The sequence below is a fragment of the Penicillium citrinum genome, assembly GCF_028827155.1.
Source record: "Penicillium citrinum strain IBT 23319 chromosome Unknown utg000008l:1.0-2707905.0:1.0-2709502.0, whole genome shotgun sequence".
NCBI lineage: Eukaryota > Fungi > Ascomycota > Eurotiomycetes > Eurotiales > Aspergillaceae > Penicillium > Penicillium citrinum.
In genome coordinates, this window is record NW_026622693.1 from 1905296 (window position 1) to 1923682 (window position 18387).

Consider the following 18387-nt stretch of genomic DNA (forward strand, 5'->3'; position numbering starts at 1 on the left):
ACTTGATTCAATATTCACAGCAAACATGGATGTCCACGTCGTCTCAAAACTCGACAACAACCAACACGCAACCTTCACACTTTCCGAGGCCCCCACACCCGCGAAACTCGCCGATTCAAGCATACGTGTTAAGACACAATTAATTAGCTTGACCTCAAATAATCTCTCATATGCAGCCTTTGGAGATGTGTTGAAATGGTGAGCTTCTGATTCTGAGTCATGACGGAGACAAACACTCACAAATCGACCAGGTGGGATGCGTATCCTGTGTCGCCATCATATCCAGCCCCCTACAATGACCCATCGCAGTGGGGAATAGTGCCAGCCTGGGGATTTGCATCTATTGAAGAGAGTAACATCCCTGAATTGACTCCCGGGACTCTGCTTCACGGATTTTGGCCCACTTCCTCTGCGCCCACAGACCTGAAACTTCAGGCATCAGAGCCAAGTGGGAATTGGGTTGAGATTAGCGAACATCGTCTACAGCTCATGGGCTTTTACAACCGATATACAGTAATAAAGACATCACTTCCAGTTTCTGCGATCCTGGGCTCTCGAAATGTCTCTTCCCACCAGGATGAGCTAGACCGACTCGGCTGGTTAGCTCATTTCCAGGCGATCTGGCTAGCTGGTTACTTTTTGGCCCGGTATGTTTTTCCATCGCACAAAGAACAAAGGCCAATTCATCCGTTCGGTGATGTGGCGGGTGTACCCTGGACAAAGGAAGATGCGGACCTGTCTTCGGCTGTCGTCGTCAGTCTATCTGCAGCTGGAAAGACCGCACGCTCATTTGCGTACTCTTTTGAGCGACGATCGAAAGAAAACGCGCCTCTTGGTTTCTTGCAAGTGACGTCCGCCGTTGAGGGCCTTTCCCAGGCCACTCAATCAGCAGCACCTCCATTTCCTTCCAAGACCATCGGATATGGTGATTTATCAGACGAAGAATTGATCCAGTGGATTAAAGATCTTGGCCCCTCAAAATTCGTTATCCTTGACTTTGGAGCCCGGGATGGAGCTTTGCAACGACTGCTCGAGACCGTCAAAGTGAAGGCATCCCTAGAAGCTAGTACGATTGTGATTGTCCAAATTGGCAGTCAACAGAAGGTATTGTGATGATCGGTAGTCCCTTGGTTCTTTAAAACGACACTAATCACAATTCTAGGCGAGATCGAAGAGCGATATACTCACGTCGATGCAAGAGTTGAAGACTTTAGCCAAGATTCAATACAACACTGCTGGAGTTGTTGATAGCGTGATTGCATCTCAAGGAGCAGAGGCTCTTCATACTGACTTGGCCAATGCATTGGAGGATTTCATGAGTGAGCGTCATCTGAGCATGCCTGATTTGAATCTCGTTTGGAAAGATGGAGTCGTCGGAGGTGACGGAATTGAAGGAGGGTGGGATCTTGTATGCAACGGTCGAATTGGTGCCAACGAGGCTTATGTCTACCGAGTGCAGCGTGCTTGATCCCAAAGAAAGACAAGATATCCTTTCAGAAGATTGAGCAAATCAGGGTATCATGAGTGACACCATGAGCTGGATAACCTACTCACCATTGAACAGATAGGGCCAAGTTGAGGTTGACTGGTTATGGCTTATCTAGATCAATACTGTATGTGCCAGTCTCTTTCTGTCGCATTAGTCCTGGATGTATATCGAACTTAATTCCCGTCATCCAATCAATCAGATCCTTTCCTAGCAATCAACATCAATGAATCTCATCGATATAAAGTACTAGTCTTAATTCAATCCTTAATCGTCCAGGTACCCGCGAGGTGATGCCTGCGCTTTCCCCTTTTTGAATGACGCCTTTCCTCTTTCGGCAGGATGTTGCCTGTCTCTTTTAGGCAGCAGCCCATGGACACCTGAAAAGAAAGGCACGACTGGTGGTAGCATCGCCAGTCACGTTTTCCTCTTTTAAAGCCTTCACTTCCTCTTCAAAGCTTCATGTTTTCTTTTCTTCAGTTCCAGTTCTCATCTGCTGTTTCTTCATTTTACTCTGTTGTCAATGAACCTCTGTTTGTTCTCATCTTCATGAGGTCGCACTAATCCTATCCGGTAACCCTTCAATTTCATTTCCGACTTCATCAACAAACAAATCAGATCAATATCCTGCAATTCATCCAGAGTCTAAAAATGGCACTTCGATCATCCAAGCCACTGGTTATCGCGATCAGCGGAACTTTTCCTGGGTACAAGCAAGGTGCGGCTCCCACTTAAACTCGTATCCACGTGGAGATGATGAGGCTGACATTCCTGACGAACAGCTGACTTGAAGACCTTGATTCTCAACCAAGGAGCTTGTTTCAGTAATTCTGTCACTGTCGAGTGTACCCATCTGGTGACAAATGGCAAGGACGTTGAGAAAAACAGCACAAAATGTGAGGACTTGTTGTACCCAGGAACTTCCCCTGATGCCTTCAATTGATCCTGACCCCCGCCAGATCAAGCTGCTTGCAATTCAGACAAATGTCAAATTGTTTCCCTGGACTGGTTGCTCGAGTCAGTCAAGGCAAACAAGCCTTTATCTGAAAAGGCCTACGTGCTTGGCCAATCTCAGCCTGCGCAGGGCGACACAAAGAACGGAAACGCCGGAACGATGAAGCAAGAACCTGAAGAGAATAACGGTGCAACCAAAAGCAAGAAGCGTGGGATCAAGAAAGAAAACGATCAAGAGGAGGAACCAAACAAGAAACAGAAAGATTCGCAAAGGGCCGGATTCAAATCCCTGAATGTTCCAATCGACGAGGCGGCCCTTCGCCACTTTAACGAACATGCACCACATCTAAGTTAGTCAACGCAACCACAAGATTTAACATCGCACTAACATGAGATAGAACCCGAAGTGTTGATTGATGATGCGGGAGTTATCTGGGATGCCACACTGAATCAAACCGTTGCTACGAACAACGCCAATAAATTCTATCGCATCCAAGTTGCCGTGACAAGATACGGCAAGACCATAACATACTGGACTTGGAATCGATGGGGACGGGTCGGCGAAAGAGGCCAGTCTTCTATGCTTGAAGCACAAACCCTAGACGAAGCGATTCGTGTCTTCACAAAGAAGTTCAGAGAGAAATCCGGTCTCAAATGGGAGGATAGACTAAACGAACCGAAAAAGGGAAAGTACACATTCATTGAGATCAACTACGAGGATGACGAAGAGCCTAAAGACAAAAAGGAGAAGATCAAGAAAGAGCCCGGCGAGGAGAAACCACCGGTGGAAAGTCAACTTTCGAAGCCCTTGCAGGACTTGATGTCCTTCATTTTCAACCAAAATCATTTCCTCAACGCAATGAGGGAAATGGACTACGATGCGGAGAAGCTTCCATTGGGAAAACTGAGTGAACGAACTCTGAAAGCTGGTTTCTCGATTCTAAAAGAGCTCTCAGAATTGATTGCCGATCCTCAATTGGCGATGTCCAGGTACAATTCTGCTTTCCACAGTGCTGCCGAAATACTCAGCAATCAATATTTTACAACCATTCCGCATGTATTTGGTCGCAATCGACCCCCCGTTTTATCTACTGGCCATCAGATCAAGAAAGAAGTTGATTTGCTTGAAGCTTTGACTGATATGGATGTTGCAAATGAGATTATGAATGAAGCTTTGGATGTTGACGAAGTCAACCAGCTTGACCAGCAATTCAAGGGACTGGGGATGAAAGAGATGACTCCATGTAAGTTTATGGCTCATCGAATCAAGAGTCGCTAAGACAAGAGATACTGATCATGATTACAGTGGACCATCAGTCCGAAGAATTTCGGGAGCTTTCTGATTATCTAAAGAACTCATCTGGATCGACACATAATATCAATTATAAGGTATGGAATCGCCATGAGAAACATTCTTTCTCTTCCCACGGTAGTTCTAACACTTGGACCCTTTAGGTGATTGATATTTTTCGGATAGAGCGGAATGGCGAAGACGATCGATTCAACACATCACCTTTTGGCGGACTGGACCAGGATCGACGTCTTTTATGGCACGGCAGTCGCTCTACAAACTTTGGTGGGATTCTCAGCCAGGGTTTACGTATCGCCCCTCCAGAAGCGCCCGTCAATGGGTATATGTTCGGTAAAGGTGTTTATCTCGCGGATACATCTACAAAATCGGCGAACTACTGCTGCTCACATAGTAGTGGAAATATGGGTCTGCTTTTACTGTGTGATGCAGAGCTCGGAGACCCAATGCACAAACTGTACGATTCCGACTACAACGCCGGTGATAATGCGAAGAAAGCGGGTAGTATCACCACACTCGGCCAAGGGAGAAGCATTCCAGGTGGCTGGAAAGACGCTGGCTCTTTCAACCAAACATTGAAGGGTGTTACGTTCCCCGATGTTTCTTGCGAACGAGCAGAGGACGCAAAGGCCGGTCTTATGTACAACGAATACATTGTGTATGATGTGGCACAGATTCGTCAGCGATACCTGTTTTATGTCAAGATGTGATCTGCCATTGTCAAAACTAAAGCGTCTTTCTTCCTTTGGTCGGGCATTTTTGGGTGTTCTATGGCGTTGAAATCATGGCCCTGGAAGTTTCGCATGGCTTGTTTATGTTTTCCTATCTCCGCATGGCAGCTTAGCAATGTAGCTCTATTCACAATGCCAAACTTTCATCTTCACCATATTGAAGTGCCCACATGATGATTAATTCGTATCAAACTTCAGGCCGCCGATAATATTTGATTGCTTTCATTTCTTCCTCTAATAGAGCCCCCCGCCCCGTCCCAGCGTACATACTAGTAATTCTCCATGCCAAGACGCCGTCGACAAGCCTGCTTATAAAAGCGGCTTTGGTGGACTCAAACCAATATAGAGGGAAATAGTGATCAACAGTCCAATTGCCAACCGAAGATACAATTGTGGGACATTCGATAGACACCTCGCTCCCCGCGCCAGGCCATTCCTAAAGGTACATCGGACACCCGAGCAATCCATCCATACTTTGTACTTTACGGGCTGCTCCTAAAATCCAACATACCAGAATTCCATCAAGAGTGCAGTAACTTGTCAATTGCGAGAAAAGAAATGGTGCATTTCTGGTTTCCGATTGGCTTCATTGCTATAATAGCGACCTGTCTTCCAACAGCCTTATCACAAGGCGACTTTCATAGAAACCTGAATGAAATAAATGCGAACCTCGCCATTAAAACCAGCAGCGGCCTCATTGTAGGCCATTCTGCTCCGCGAAAACCTGATGTTTCTGAATATCTAGGTATTCCATACGCAATGGCTCCTACTGGGGACCTTCGATTTGCTGCTCCCGTGGCATACCAGTCTAATGGCTCGGCAATCCGGGCAGACTCTTATGTTCGTTACCAGACTGCTGATATTGTAATAGTAGCGCGTGGCTGACCTATCTTCAATACAGAGCCTGTAGGTTTATATTTGATTGAGGAAATCTCTCGAATACCTTTCTAATTTTCTTCCTAGTGACTGCCCTGCCAATAGCGCCCAGCCCCCAGATTATCCTGGATTTACGCCGCAGGCTAAGAAGATTATGCGAGAGTTCACGACTGGTCATGACCAAAGTGAAGATTGCTTGTATCTGAATGTCTGGACGAAACGTACCTCGTCCAAGCCGAAACCTGTTTTAATGTTCATTCATGGTGGACGTGAGTTTTTGTACATCTCTTATATCCATTATCTTACTCACATAATATCTAGGCTTCACAATTGGCGGCTCTCACAGTTCGTATTATGATGGCCAAGGACTGGCTGACGAGCAAGATGTTGTCGTTGTAACTTTCAAGTTCGTTCAGATTTCCCAATTACCTCCGAAGATTATCCTTTCTGACCTCTCTCTTCCAGCTATCGTCTTAACATTTTCGGCTTTTCCGGCGCACCGGGTCTACCTCAAAATGTCGCACTTCTCGACCAACGTATGGCCATTGAATGGGTACACAAGAATATCGCTGGTTTCGGTGGAGATCCGCAACGTATCACTATCTTCGGTCAATCCGCAGGAGGTGCCTCGGTGGACTATTACGCTTATGCCTGGAAGAAGAATCCCCTCGTTGCCGGTTTGATATCTCACTCCGGAACGGCACTAAGCTTTGAACCCAATACCCCTAGCCAAACTGCGAGTTCTTTCTATATCGTGGCAGAGACTCTCAACTGTGGGAATGGCAATGATGACTCTGAGAAGGTTGTGAAATGCGTTCGCGAAAAACCATGGAAAGACGTTGTCAAAGCCACTGCTCAAGTCCCGTTTGCCCAATCGCCTGCTCTCCCCCAGCCAGTCTTCCACCCGACTGTGGATAACATCACTGTTTTCAACGATTACTCCAGTCGTTCACGCAATGGGGAATTTGCATCAATAGTGAGATCCTCGCTACATCATTTTGCCTGAGCTCTATGCTAAATTTATCCAGCCCTATTTGGTCACCAGCAATAACTACGAGCCTGGATTCTACCGCATCAGCGCCTTCGCTAATGATATCTCGCTCAGTAATACCGAATGGGACAAATTCAATCTAGCAGGATTTACCTGCGCCAGCAAATACACAGTGGAAGACCGCGTAACTCACGGCGTGCCAGCCTGGCAATCCCGCTATTTCGGCGACTGGGACACCCAGCGTCTTTATAATGGCAGCGGCGCCTACCATGGCTCTGATATTCCCATGCTTTTTGGTAGCGGTGAAGAAGTAACGGGAATACCTAATAGCGAGGTACAGGATAAATACTCTCGGTATATGGGGGCAACTTGGGTGGCTTTTGCAAGTGACCCTCATCGCGGACTTGAGAAAGTTGGGTGGCCTGCGTTCAATACTTCTAGTAAGTTCTACATAATCGATTTTTTTATGCTAGATTTGATTTTTGACACTATGCAGGGCCGAAGCGTACTCTCGTTGGATTGGGATACAAAAATGGGACGCTTGCCAGTATTTTGGATCCCGTTGAGATTGACAAAGGATGTGCTGCTTTGAATGGAAGCAATCTTCCCGCCAAGGGAGGGTTCTAATCTTATCCACCGATTTGTGGAAAATATGGAATACTGGGCATCTTCCAGGGATCGGATTGAATTCAAACCGAGACCTTAGAACAAGTGGGAGTCGAATATATCCAAAATGAGATTTCTATTCGATCTCAAACAAAAATCCAATCCATTCCCGATCGATGAATCTCGCCGATCCATGGTATGAAGTCAGGAATTTCATTATCACGTTTCCACAGATTTTGTAGGACATTCAGTGCATTACTGACATTCTGACAGCGCCAAATATCACAAAGCTGCTCAAAGGTCTGAGTAATGACCAATTTGTGGGCTTCAATTTTGATTTCGGCGCCAATCACGAATGCAGGCCATACTAGACTCTTGAAATGGGGGTCTTTTGGACTTATAGATTGTATGTGCAAGACAGCTGAGTCCAATGAGCCTGGGTCTGTCATTTTGGCATCGGAGAGGCGAGGAAGTTGGTGGAAAACTTGATGCAAGTAGATCATAGCAGAGTGTTTGTAGACCGTAGCTAAATGATACCGAGACTTCATGAGATTCGGCTGAGAACTTCCAACCGCCCATTTTATTGGCGAGAATGCTGTTAAATCCAGCATTATTTGCGTAGCTGGTCCAGCGGGAGACGATTGGGTTCGTGATATATCGTTAATGCTGGATATTATGTGAAGTATTTCTCCTGGACAACCTGCCCATACCTCCCCATCAGAGAGTTTTGTCATATCCTGAGTTGGCAATGTTGAGAACAGAGGTTGGTATGGGTCTTTGCTTTGTATAAAGGTCGTCCCCAAGATGTGTAGGCTAATAATTTTCAGTAAAGCTTCCTCGAAAATGATATTAAGTGAGTACTCACGCTGCGTATGTCATTTCAAGATAGTCCTCTAGCCCTCTGAAGCCAAAGGATACAGATATTCCGGACGAAGACTTAGAGAACTTTTGTAGTTGCGCAGTTTTTCTCAAGGCATTGAGATGATATTTCCATGAATCCTTGCCAGAGTCCATCAAGTCTTGCCAGACAAGTAGAAGCATTGAGGCGATTGTGCCCTCAATATTCTGATGGCCGGCATTCAGAATGTCTTTTTGTATTTGTTTTAGAGCATATTGCTTATGCTTCAAACAGTCATATAATGCGTGTGGATCCTCCTGGATCACAGTCCTAGTCGTAAACAAGCCGGCACTATTAGTCACAGTGGGCGAAGTCTCCATTTTGGTAGATTTACTGAGAGATTTCCTTCGAGATTGATGAAGAGCTGCGACCGATATCATAGTATGAGGGAGTGCCGTACTGGAGGGAATCAGACGTATAAATTCCCGAAAGGGGTTTGTGATATTGAACTCGTAAAGAGTACTTTCAATAGAGCAGTACCGATCAACTGGAAGTAATTTAGAATTGAACAACCAGTTAAACATCATCGGTCTAGTCTCACTTACAGTATTTGATGTATTGGCGATCGATGAGGGACAGGTCTTGCATCACCGGGTCCGTCAGGGAGATTTTGAGCGAGGCCTGCGTATTGGTATCTGGAAGGGGCAAAGATTTGCCCTTCAGTTTGCCTCTACTTGCGACTCCATTTGACCACCTGAGGGGTTTGTTTGCACTGTATCCTTGGCAAACCTCTTCGCTGATCAAGCATCTTTGACATTCTGGAATTCCTCGATCGCATTTGACGCGGCGGCGGCGACACGTCCAGCACGGAGTTGAGGAAAAGCTAGCGATGTTGAAGTTGTTCATGAGTTAGTATCCCATTCGCAATGCAAGTCGCAATCAATCGCAATGTCGTATGGTTTCAAGCTATCTTTCTCGTCAATGATGAAAATGAAATATCTATAGAACGACTCGCTGGGAAAATGATACATACGCTAGCCCACTTTAGGAAGCCAAGACGCAGTGGCTCTGATGGATCAGAACCTTTGCGTCGATATTATAATATGATTGGATGATAGGAGGCTGGTGTGGATAGCCTCACTGCATCATCCGTGACTGACAAATCAAAAATCGAGAAGTTGGCATATCAAAAGCATTAATTTAAGAAATATTAGGCTTTGTTTGATATCTTGGCTGCCTCTCAGAGAATAGTTGGGTAGATTCCAATCAGTCAATTTTCATTGAGTGTATGCAAGGTAGAACCGCGTGATACTAGATATCACAAGTGATACTGGACATATAAGGAGCTCTAACCTCATGTCACACATTGCTATTAATTTTCCCTTTTCATGCAATTTGATATGTTCCCACCATCCAGGACTATGGGCCGCTCAGGCTTAAATTTGGATTCTCCCGCACAGCATAATATCAATTCTAATTGCACAAACGAGGTCCACTCTCAGCCTATATATGGTACCGTTACTCTTGATGGCTTGGACCAGGCGCAGTTCGCTAAGTCAAGTCTGCTGCATATATGCCTGGTCGGTGTAATCTCGAGCGCAGACCGTAATATCAAAGACTTCAAGAGTCATCGTGAAAACTGGTTGACACGTTTTGATCGATGGTTTCTAGCGAGTCATAAACTCTGTCGACTTGAAGCAAGACCTATACGATCATGTTCGGTCATTGAACAATTGACCATACGTCGGCCTTTTGAAAGTGGAAAAGGAAATACTATCTGCACGATACCATTTTGCCTACCAATTGACAATAATATCCCTGGTACATTGGTTACAGATCTTGGCAAAATCTCATATCATCTCCTTGCAACTCTACAAACCGCGGATGGGACACCTTTTCAAACTGCATCACGAGAGATTAGTATCACTCATCAAATATGTCCCGAGAGGCCTTCTATTCAGCATATCAGAAATTATTCAGGTCGCCATCTCATTACCAATGTCATCATGACACAGGACCTAGACTCAACTACGCGCGCCAAAATTCCAATCACTGTTGACGTTTTCGTTCGACCGGCTAGACCCGCAGACAGGATAGGCGAATATCGATGCATAGCGATACGAGGGGTTCGGTGGCGAGTGGAGGAAATCACGGATATATTCAAAGTGTCGAAAAATCAACAGGGGAACGGACAGGATCCTGAGCCTGCTGAAAGCAAATCCTCAACTTGTGTGATCTCCAAAGGACTGCAAAAGGGCTATTGGAAGACCTCACAGACAAGTAGGAGAAAGGAACACTCCCCGCAAAATTCGAACCCATCCGTCAATATTCCACTTGAGATATCACTCAAAAGAGGCATTGTAGCCCCATCCGAAGTTGACCTGGACGCATATAATTCTTTTTACAAATCCACCGACCGCTTCAATCACACATCGATTCATGAAAAAACATTTCCTACGATACATGAAAATCTGATAATTACCATCAAGCATCGGCTTAAGCTAAATATTATGTCTTTTGAGGACACATTCTGCGCACATAAACATACCCTCGTGGACAGAATGCCACTCCCGACTGCCCTTGATGCATTGTTTCCTCTGCAAATCATCCAAAGACCAAGCGCAGACATGAACACTTTAATGAAAGAGGCCAGTCCACCTCACTATGAAGAGATCTCTATCTCTCCTCCGCGTTATACAGGGGCTAAGCCGGATGAATGCGTGATATGAACACTTTAACAATGAGGGAAGGGTTTTTGATTCTCTATAACTGGCTCCTGGCCTGATATAAGGAAAGTTTGCACATTTGAAATCATGCCCAATCTAGGATTAATCCGGTCCAAATACCAGATCTTAACTTTCTTAAGTTCATGACAGCCTTACACAGCTCTAGATAATGGCCGGTAAACCTAATATACAATGCATGGCATCCAAGAGACAGTATCAAAGGAAGTAAGCCTCGAATGTCTATCCTGAAGATGCTCGTATCCCCCGATAGCTTTCCAAATTGTCGAGCTTGTAGTAGGGAACGTGAAATATCGAAATGGGCAGTACACCCAGTGGTAGAATCTCTCTATCAGCCTCATCACCGTAAATTTCAGATGAATGAAATATTCCCGGATCTACAGTGAGAAGATCCATCATTGCCAATGCCTGATCCATGCCCATAGTGTTACCAATCATTTCTAGACATTGTCTGACCCACAGGCGTTGATGACTATTGGGCCCCTCAATGATACCAGCAATAAATAGAGGCCAAAGCAACATAAGTCCGCCCAAGTAACTCTCAGATGGTAGCATCGGCCTTCCGGGAAGAACGCCCGAGTTACAAGCACCGAGGTGGAAGGGGACGCTGCGACATATATCTGCGCCTAGTCGATGTATAGTGGCGCGCAAGGACCTGCAATGCAGGCGGAAGTCTTCTGATAAAAATCCATGCGATGAATTATTGGAAACTTTGTGAATGTGAGACAAAAGAATCTCACTGACGAGAATACGTGCACAGCGATAGTGATTCCAGAGACTTGGCGACCATATATCTGGATAACTGTGATACTCGTTATTGAAAGGGCGAATTCCTCGACAACATTGCTCGAAGCTGTGATCCATTGGCATGACCGTGTGGCTGCTATACGTAAAATCTGGTGGCAAAGCAGCTAGCCAGGAAACAAGTTCTGTTTCGATTGCCGAAGCAGCACTCAGCACTTGATGTGGATTGATGAATGGATTAGCGTGAATATCTGCTCGGAGATTGGAAAGATTGCCGATTATCAATATCAGTTTATTTCCGAGTGTTTCCTTCAGTTGAGGGAATAAGTCGAGTTTTGAAGAGTTCATTAGAGAATCTGGTACCCTCACGTCGCGCTGAAGACAACTGATTATCTGCGAGTAGGTTAGTTTCATCCTGTTTGGTCGCTATATATGGATTGTGATTACACACAATTTGGTAGCGTAAATGTAGGAATAGCCGAACACCCATTTCATTCGTCAGTTGTCCAAATCCTCGATGCTCAAGAAGGGCTGCAGCTCCGGAGATGTGATTTGTCCAACCCGTGATCCCTTGAGGTGACCTTGAAGTGAGAATCTAGTAGAATCAGTATTTGGCTCCCGCTTTTCTTTATAACAGCCTCTTTTGTGACCTTTCAGAGAGCTCACCTCATATAATGACATTAATATAACTGCACTCAAGGTTTGATTCGTCCTGGATTGAACAGGATCCGCCAGTGCTGCATTGACCAGTTTGAGTGTATTCCCATACTCCTGGCGTGCTCCATTCCTCAATGAGGGCACGTTACGAACGCGCGCGAGCATGGCCCCGGCGACAGCGTAAATACTGGACTGAATAGCCCGCTGACCCAGCGATGTAGCAGAGTCCATGAGAAAACTTGTCAAAGTATCAGTCATAATGGCACTGCCGGGAATATTGTGTGATTGAAGAAAAAAGCAGATAGCCTCTTGTTTTGAAAGGCTTGGTGTGGGATTCGTAGCCACTGATGTTGGCACTAATTGTCTCATGAAGAATTGATGCTCGGGGTCTGAATTGAAGTCATAAGTATCTGCAAACGACTTTGAACAATCTGTCGTCGAAGAAGACCCAGCGGCATTCCACGTAGGAGAATTCTTGCCACTCGGCCCTTGATTTCGCGGGGATGTGTAAGTGGACGATGATGCAGAACTGTAGCTTATTGCCTTGAGTGCAGTAGATTGAGTCACATCTCGGAAGATTAGATCCAACTGGTCTCGATATCCTGGACATTTCCGCTTGGTTCGAATGCAATTATTGCAAGCTGGTCGGCCCTGATCGCAGCTAATTTTGCGAGAGCGGCACATGCCACAGCCTTTGCTCGGTCTACCACAGTAAACCATGGTGCTGGTGTTTTCCTTTGGAAGGTATTTGTTTAAAATCTAAAAGAAGATGCAGGGGGTACTTTTCCAATATTGAGCGAGGAGAAGATCCCACAAGACAGACAAGCTTATTCCACAGCTGAAGTGGCCCCCAAAACAACCCAAAATACATTCGAACTAACCAAGTCGGGCCCTGAATAGAAGATAATTTGTCATAGGGTGATCAGTGGAGCCGGAGTTTTCTTCTCGCCGGTCTTTATCTTGATAATTGGTTTTAATGAAGTTTTTAATTATCATCATGTGCGAACCACCTGGTTCTTCTGAGTCGAAACTTAAACAATTCCAGGAAGACGATAATAAGAAATTAACAAGGCTTTCATAGCCTCCTCTTCAAATTTCAAAGCTAGAAGTATCGGTATCTATATCTGGCTTCGAACATTCGACTCGTTTAAGTAGTCGTGTGTGCACTACTACTTCCCAAGTCATATAGATCGCGCAGGCAGACTAGATTTCCATGGTGTCTCTCAGGGATGTCCTTCGTATGACTTGATTGCGATAACAAAACAATTAACATTTTCTATTCTCTGCAAAGGATGAGCAATGACTCAATGACCTGACAACATCTCTCCAGCTCCCGTCTCATCCGGAATAACCTCCCAATTCCTCTCTCTAACACGTAACCCTAACCCGAAAATCAGACAAACAAAAACAACAATAATTTCCTCAAAAACAGACATAACAAGCCTGACGCCACCCTTCCCATCTAACCCATTAAATTTATTATTCGCCTCGAACCAAATGAGTAGAGCATAAACAATTCGAATAAGAACGAATGGAACGGATATAGCCACCGCAAACAGATTCCGATATTCACCTTCTGCAATTCTTCCCCGATTGAGAACAAGCTTAACAAGACCAATGCAAATCATTACCCAAGAAGCAAAATATAGTATCATGGCAGTTTTCACTTGGATATTTGGTGATCTGAAAGTTTCTGCACTCATTTCCCCTGTTATTCCCGTAACAGTCAAAACTGCCGCGAGACAAATGATAACGCGAAAACAGGTAAATCCAGATCTAGGAATAACAGAATGAACCATTAATTTATTCCTGCATAAATGTTAACACCCAGATTGATCAACCAGAAACAGAATATAGGGAGGGTGGGGGGAAATCGTACGTTCTGGAAATCATTCCAACAAGGCCCAAAAGAAGAGGTGATAACCCGATAGAATCGAGAATCGCAACGACAATGTAAATACCAATTGAATGGTGATGAATAGTAGATAATTGAGAACATGCACCGAGTATTCGGATCAAAGAGAAAATAACAAGGAATATGAAGCCGCCGGATCTTCGAATACCATGGCGAAGCACTAAGAAGGTAGATAGAAATAGTGAAGGGGTATACGCGATGAATTCAAGTATGGATATACCATACATAGAGGAAAAGCCCATGATCAAACTCGAAATTCAACGAGTTAACCGAATCGAAAAAAAATTCTTGAATCACGTTTGTCGTGCTTGTGCTGAACGTGTTAACATTCTTCGGATAATAATATCGCCAGTACCAACCATTCGTGAGTCTATACTGAGTATGCAGTACTCAAGTAAAAGACTGTAGTGGCTTGCGATGTACGAGTGAACTAATTCGGATAATTTTACGGGGGAGGGTTCGCTTTTACGAGAGGGGGAGACTTGGTCTTAATTAGACCCGCTGAAATTGGTGAATCTGTTGAATATCATTTGTTCTTTTCGTTGCTGATTCCCTGGATTCCCGAGAGACGCGGTTCAAATTATCTTGGCGGGGGCCAAAAGTGTCAGTGCTCAGCCTTGAAATGAATATCAGTGCTTCTTTTTGTGGGGGGGTTTTATAAATGACTACAAGAACTTCTTGAAGTAGGGGATGTATATTCAAATCGTGATAAATATTAGTTCAATCCATGGTTTTATTATGATTGATGAAATATAGACAGAGAGGATGCTATACAATGTCAACTCTCAACGTATTTGATCGGATCGGACAGACCATTCGTCTGATTTTTGTAAATTGTGCAAGAAAGACTCAAAAGACCACAAGGTGACTGACTATCAAAAGTATGAAAATTGAATGTGAATGCGCAGGAAGTATGCAGTAATGCCGAGAAAGAAAGGGAAAGAATCAATAAAAGCAGATCAAGGAACAACGCAATGAGATGAGTGATCCAACTCAAAAGGGCAGTGGGCATGGCCAAATGCAGAATATAAAGAAAACAGACTGAGAGAACATTGGGGGAATCATGTCATGAGGCGCAAGAGAGAGATATAAATGCATTCATGAGGTGGTGAAAGGGATTAGCAGTGATTCGATTCGAATTTTGGCAAAGAAAGATGATGCACGTAAGGATTAAAAAATCATAAATCGCTTCTGTTTGTGTTTCTCGCCATCTATCGGGTGAATTGTTAGTAAATCATTGCTACACGACAGGATGTGTTTACAATAATTTGGATACATACCTTGACTCTTATCTTTCCTAAACCGGCTATGACGAGCCGCATTGGCAGGATTCGCACCATCTGCTGCAGCTCGAATAGCCGCAATACGATGCTTCGCACGCTCGTCACCTTGATCGGCGGCTTTGACGTACCAGACATTTGCTTCGAGAGGGTCACGCCGACATCCGATTCCCATTTCGGTAAAGTATCCGACGGCATATTGAGCCTTGGCAAGACCTAAGGAGAATATTAGTTAATATCCCATTCATCGCAGCGTGTCACGGAGGGTTCGGATGGGTTTTTATACGTACCAAGATCAGCTGCCTTGACGGCCCACTCATACGCTTCGTTCTCGTCTTTCTCCAGAACTGGCTCGGCGCCCACTAGGTACCATGCACATAGAGCCATCATGGCGAGAGGATGTCCGGTCTGAGCCGCAGAGGTATAGAAATGAATGCTGAGGGCAGGGTCACGAGGACAATTGAGTTTACCGTGTTCGTAGGCATCACCCAATCGATAAGATGCCTCTTGATGGCCCAATTCAGCGGCTTTGGTGAAGAGTTGTGCAGCGTAGGATTCGTCGATGAAAACATCGTCCCCGTAGCCCGTTTCATGCATAAGACCCAGTTCATATGGTGCAGCATTGTACTGTGCGTCTGATGACTCTGTTGCTCGTTTCATCCATTTGATACCCTCCCGGTACCGTTTACCCAGTCCCATATCTCCCGCCAGACAGGCGTTTGCCATTCGCATCATTGCCCCGGGGTGATTTTTGGAGGCAGCTTGTCGGTAGAATTGTACGGCACGACCACCATCTGCACGGCAGCCCCAGCCAAACTCGTAACAGAGTGCGGTGCGATAACAGGCCTCGACGTGTCCGTGTTTGCTAGCTGCGACGAAAAGCGTAAAGGCGCGATCCTGGTCTGGTTTTCCTTTATTGAAGAGCCCAGATGCGTAGCCATCGGCGAGGTAGTACTGCGCGAATGGATAGCTCCGATCTGCAAGACGTTGAAGAATTGACTTTGACTCCCGCATTAGTCTAGAGCGGGTAATTGATTCCGAATCTTCAAGATCAACAGCAGGCATATCGCGTATGGAATTTATCATGAATACGGCGAATTCGTATAACACGGATGGTTCGTCGGTCTTTTTCACGTTCGCCAAATACATGTCGAAGGTCTGCTTGTGACTGAGTAATGAAGCATTGTTACCGACTGATGCGCGGAGATATGTATTATCCAGTTTCGAACCGCTTGGGCCAGGTTGAGGGTAGGATGTATTGAGAAGATCGAGGAATGACGAAGAGCGATTATCAGGAGATGCAGTTGAGTTCCGGGAGGATGATCGAGCATGCATATATGGAGAAGCTGAGAGGTTTCGTCGATGCCCCCCAACGCCGAGGTCAGAGGTAGAAGAATAGTTGGATAGCGGCCTGGTGATTCTTGACCGTCGGGCGGCTAATTTATCTGTTGAGCTGGATGGATGATCCGGTAGATTCATTCCTGGGGCTGATTGGCGTTTAGACTGTGGATTCTGCTGTTGCTGGTGGTGATACGTTAAGGGCTCGTAGTTGTCCACCTGCGCGACGCTTTCCAAGCTTCCCTGGGAAGAGCTGTTGTGAGCCAGTCCCCCTCGTTCCAGTGATACCGCACTATTTTTCGGGTTCTCCCCGTGCTCATCCTTGGGGTGAGGCTCGTCGATTATTACCGACCATGAACCGCTGCTAGCTGGTGTATGGCCGTATGGATGTGGATGACCGTGGGAGTACTGTGGCTGTTCTGAGTCTTTCTGCGACGAGTATTGATGGTTCCACGATTGTCCATGCTGGGCTTTGTCTTCGACTGACATGTCCGCGAACTCTGGGAGTTCCAGCTGGGGTGTTGGAGGCCCATTATGGAGGTGCTCGATCGGTGCACTCGATGCTGGTGGGAGACCAATACCATAATCGATTTTCACGGGCGAACGTGGGGATTCTTGTATGACGGGGGCATCATCCGAGTCTGGATTTTGTGTAGGATTTAAGGCGATGACTAAACTCTGAGGCTTGGGAACGGTGCGAGGAGTGGATTGCTGAGATTGGAAAGGAGGTGATGATCGGAGATAAGCTGGAGGCGGGGAGGGAATGGGTGGATAATCTGAGCCGAGAGGAGTGGCCATGTTGATGGGACAAAGAGATAGGCGAGCAGAGCAGAACAGAGTCGAGTCAAACGAGAGGACTGGGCGGATCAAGAAAGTCGATTAGAGGCCAAACGAGCGTGAGGGTACAATGCGACGATCAGCGAGTGTTGCTATTGCGGAGACATGGGGAACAAAGTCCTGATCGGCTCGAATAAGTTTTTGAATATATGCGGTGGAGTAGGTGGAGGTGGAGCAAGTGGTGAAGGTCAGAGTGTATCCAGAGAATACACAGTCTGCCAGTTCTAACGAAGGTGAAAAGGCGAGAAGCTGAAAAGTGGAGGTGAAGGTGAAGTGGAAGAGTTGGCGAACGGAAAAGAAGAAAAGTCCAGCCAAGACACGCGATGAAGCGAGGGGCAAATGTTTCACTCAAAGAGAGTATATACAATATACAATACAGTTCAAGAATAGATTTGAGTGAGTATAGTAGAAATCAATCAATCAATGAAATATTGGAATATAATCAGAGAATAGAATAGAGTAAAATAATTAACAACTCAGCGGAATAGAAGGACTATTAATATAAACTGCTCTCCTCGTATAACTCGGGCTGAACTGTCTCGTCTCTGCAGTCTCCACTCAACACGCAAAGTCTATCAATTAGACAATTACAGTCCACGGTCGACAGTCAGACAGTCAGACAGCCAGACAAGTTAAAAAAGCAAATGCTCACTTGGAAAGTACTTGAGGCTCATTCATGCCAGTGTACTATGTAAAACCTCTGATTATGTCCTGGCAGTCCATCTATCCATCAACTTCAACTTCTACTCTCCCCTTCTCGCCTCTTCCACGATCCTCCACCTCCACAAGACCAGGCATTGGTGGATCGTCAATCGGTGGAGTCTGGAGTCACCGGGCCATCTTCCATCCATAGCCTAACTCTGGTTACAGTAATGAGAGGATTCCGGTACTAGTCACAACGGGGGGTAGACTGCATCCCGCTAAGCTACTCCAACCAACAAAGAGGCGTATTCAGGGCGCTTCCATATGGTGTGATATTGCTCGCAGTACTTCATAATAGTTCAGAAACCTAGGCTGCGACATATCTGCTGTTCACTGGTCATCCACTTGTCTGTTCAAAAGAATTGACTTTCTCCACGAG

General features: G+C 45.6%; 7 protein-coding genes across 7 annotated transcripts; 3 read left to right on the plus strand and 4 right to left on the minus strand.

The window, feature by feature from the left end:
* Positions 1-25: 25 nt before the first annotated feature.
* Positions 26-1468, plus strand: N7469_009152 (DUF2855 family protein; the record flags this gene model as incomplete). Its single annotated transcript, XM_056648070.1, has 3 exons — positions 26-198; positions 252-1104; positions 1163-1468. The coding sequence occupies 3 exons, from the start codon at positions 26-28 to the stop codon at positions 1466-1468; spliced, it is 1332 nt and encodes a 443-aa protein (XP_056497835.1).
* A 669-nt stretch (positions 1469-2137) lies between these two features.
* Positions 2138-4459, plus strand: N7469_009153 (uncharacterized protein; the record flags this gene model as incomplete). Its single annotated transcript, XM_056648071.1, has 6 exons — positions 2138-2204; positions 2269-2382; positions 2446-2790; positions 2839-3684; positions 3747-3829; positions 3896-4459. 6 exons carry the CDS (start codon positions 2138-2140, stop codon positions 4457-4459), a joined length of 2019 nt encoding a protein of 672 aa, XP_056497836.1.
* Positions 4460-5038: 579 nt separating this feature from the next.
* N7469_009154 (Carboxylesterase type B) lies at positions 5039-6974 on the plus strand (the record flags this gene model as incomplete). The annotated part of the gene is made up of 7 exons (XM_056648072.1): positions 5039-5344; positions 5382-5386; positions 5444-5625; positions 5678-5762; positions 5822-6332; positions 6385-6787; positions 6844-6974. The coding sequence occupies 7 exons, from the start codon at positions 5039-5041 to the stop codon at positions 6972-6974; spliced, it is 1623 nt and encodes a 540-aa protein (XP_056497837.1).
* Positions 6975-7099: 125 nt separating this feature from the next.
* N7469_009155 (uncharacterized protein) lies at positions 7100-8171 on the minus strand (the record flags this gene model as incomplete). Its single annotated transcript, XM_056648073.1, has 2 exons — positions 7100-7766; positions 7819-8171. The coding sequence occupies 2 exons, from the start codon at positions 8169-8171 to the stop codon at positions 7100-7102; spliced, it is 1020 nt and encodes a 339-aa protein (XP_056497838.1).
* Positions 8172-10757: 2586 nt separating this feature from the next.
* Positions 10758-12656, minus strand: N7469_009156 (Zn(II)2Cys6 transcription factor; the record flags this gene model as incomplete). The annotated part of the gene is made up of 3 exons (XM_056648074.1): positions 10758-11672; positions 11731-11874; positions 11946-12656. The coding sequence occupies 3 exons, from the start codon at positions 12654-12656 to the stop codon at positions 10758-10760; spliced, it is 1770 nt and encodes a 589-aa protein (XP_056497839.1).
* A 584-nt stretch (positions 12657-13240) lies between these two features.
* N7469_009157 (uncharacterized protein) lies at positions 13241-14093 on the minus strand (the record flags this gene model as incomplete). Its single annotated transcript, XM_056648075.1, has 2 exons — positions 13241-13745; positions 13816-14093. The coding sequence occupies 2 exons, from the start codon at positions 14091-14093 to the stop codon at positions 13241-13243; spliced, it is 783 nt and encodes a 260-aa protein (XP_056497840.1).
* A 928-nt stretch (positions 14094-15021) lies between these two features.
* On the minus strand, positions 15022-17267 carry chs3 (putative chitin synthase activator (Chs3); the record flags this gene model as incomplete). The annotated part of the gene is made up of 3 exons (XM_056648076.1): positions 15022-15062; positions 15132-15347; positions 15422-17267. The coding sequence occupies 3 exons, from the start codon at positions 17265-17267 to the stop codon at positions 15022-15024; spliced, it is 2103 nt and encodes a 700-aa protein (XP_056497841.1).
* Positions 17268-18387: the final 1120 nt, after the last annotated feature.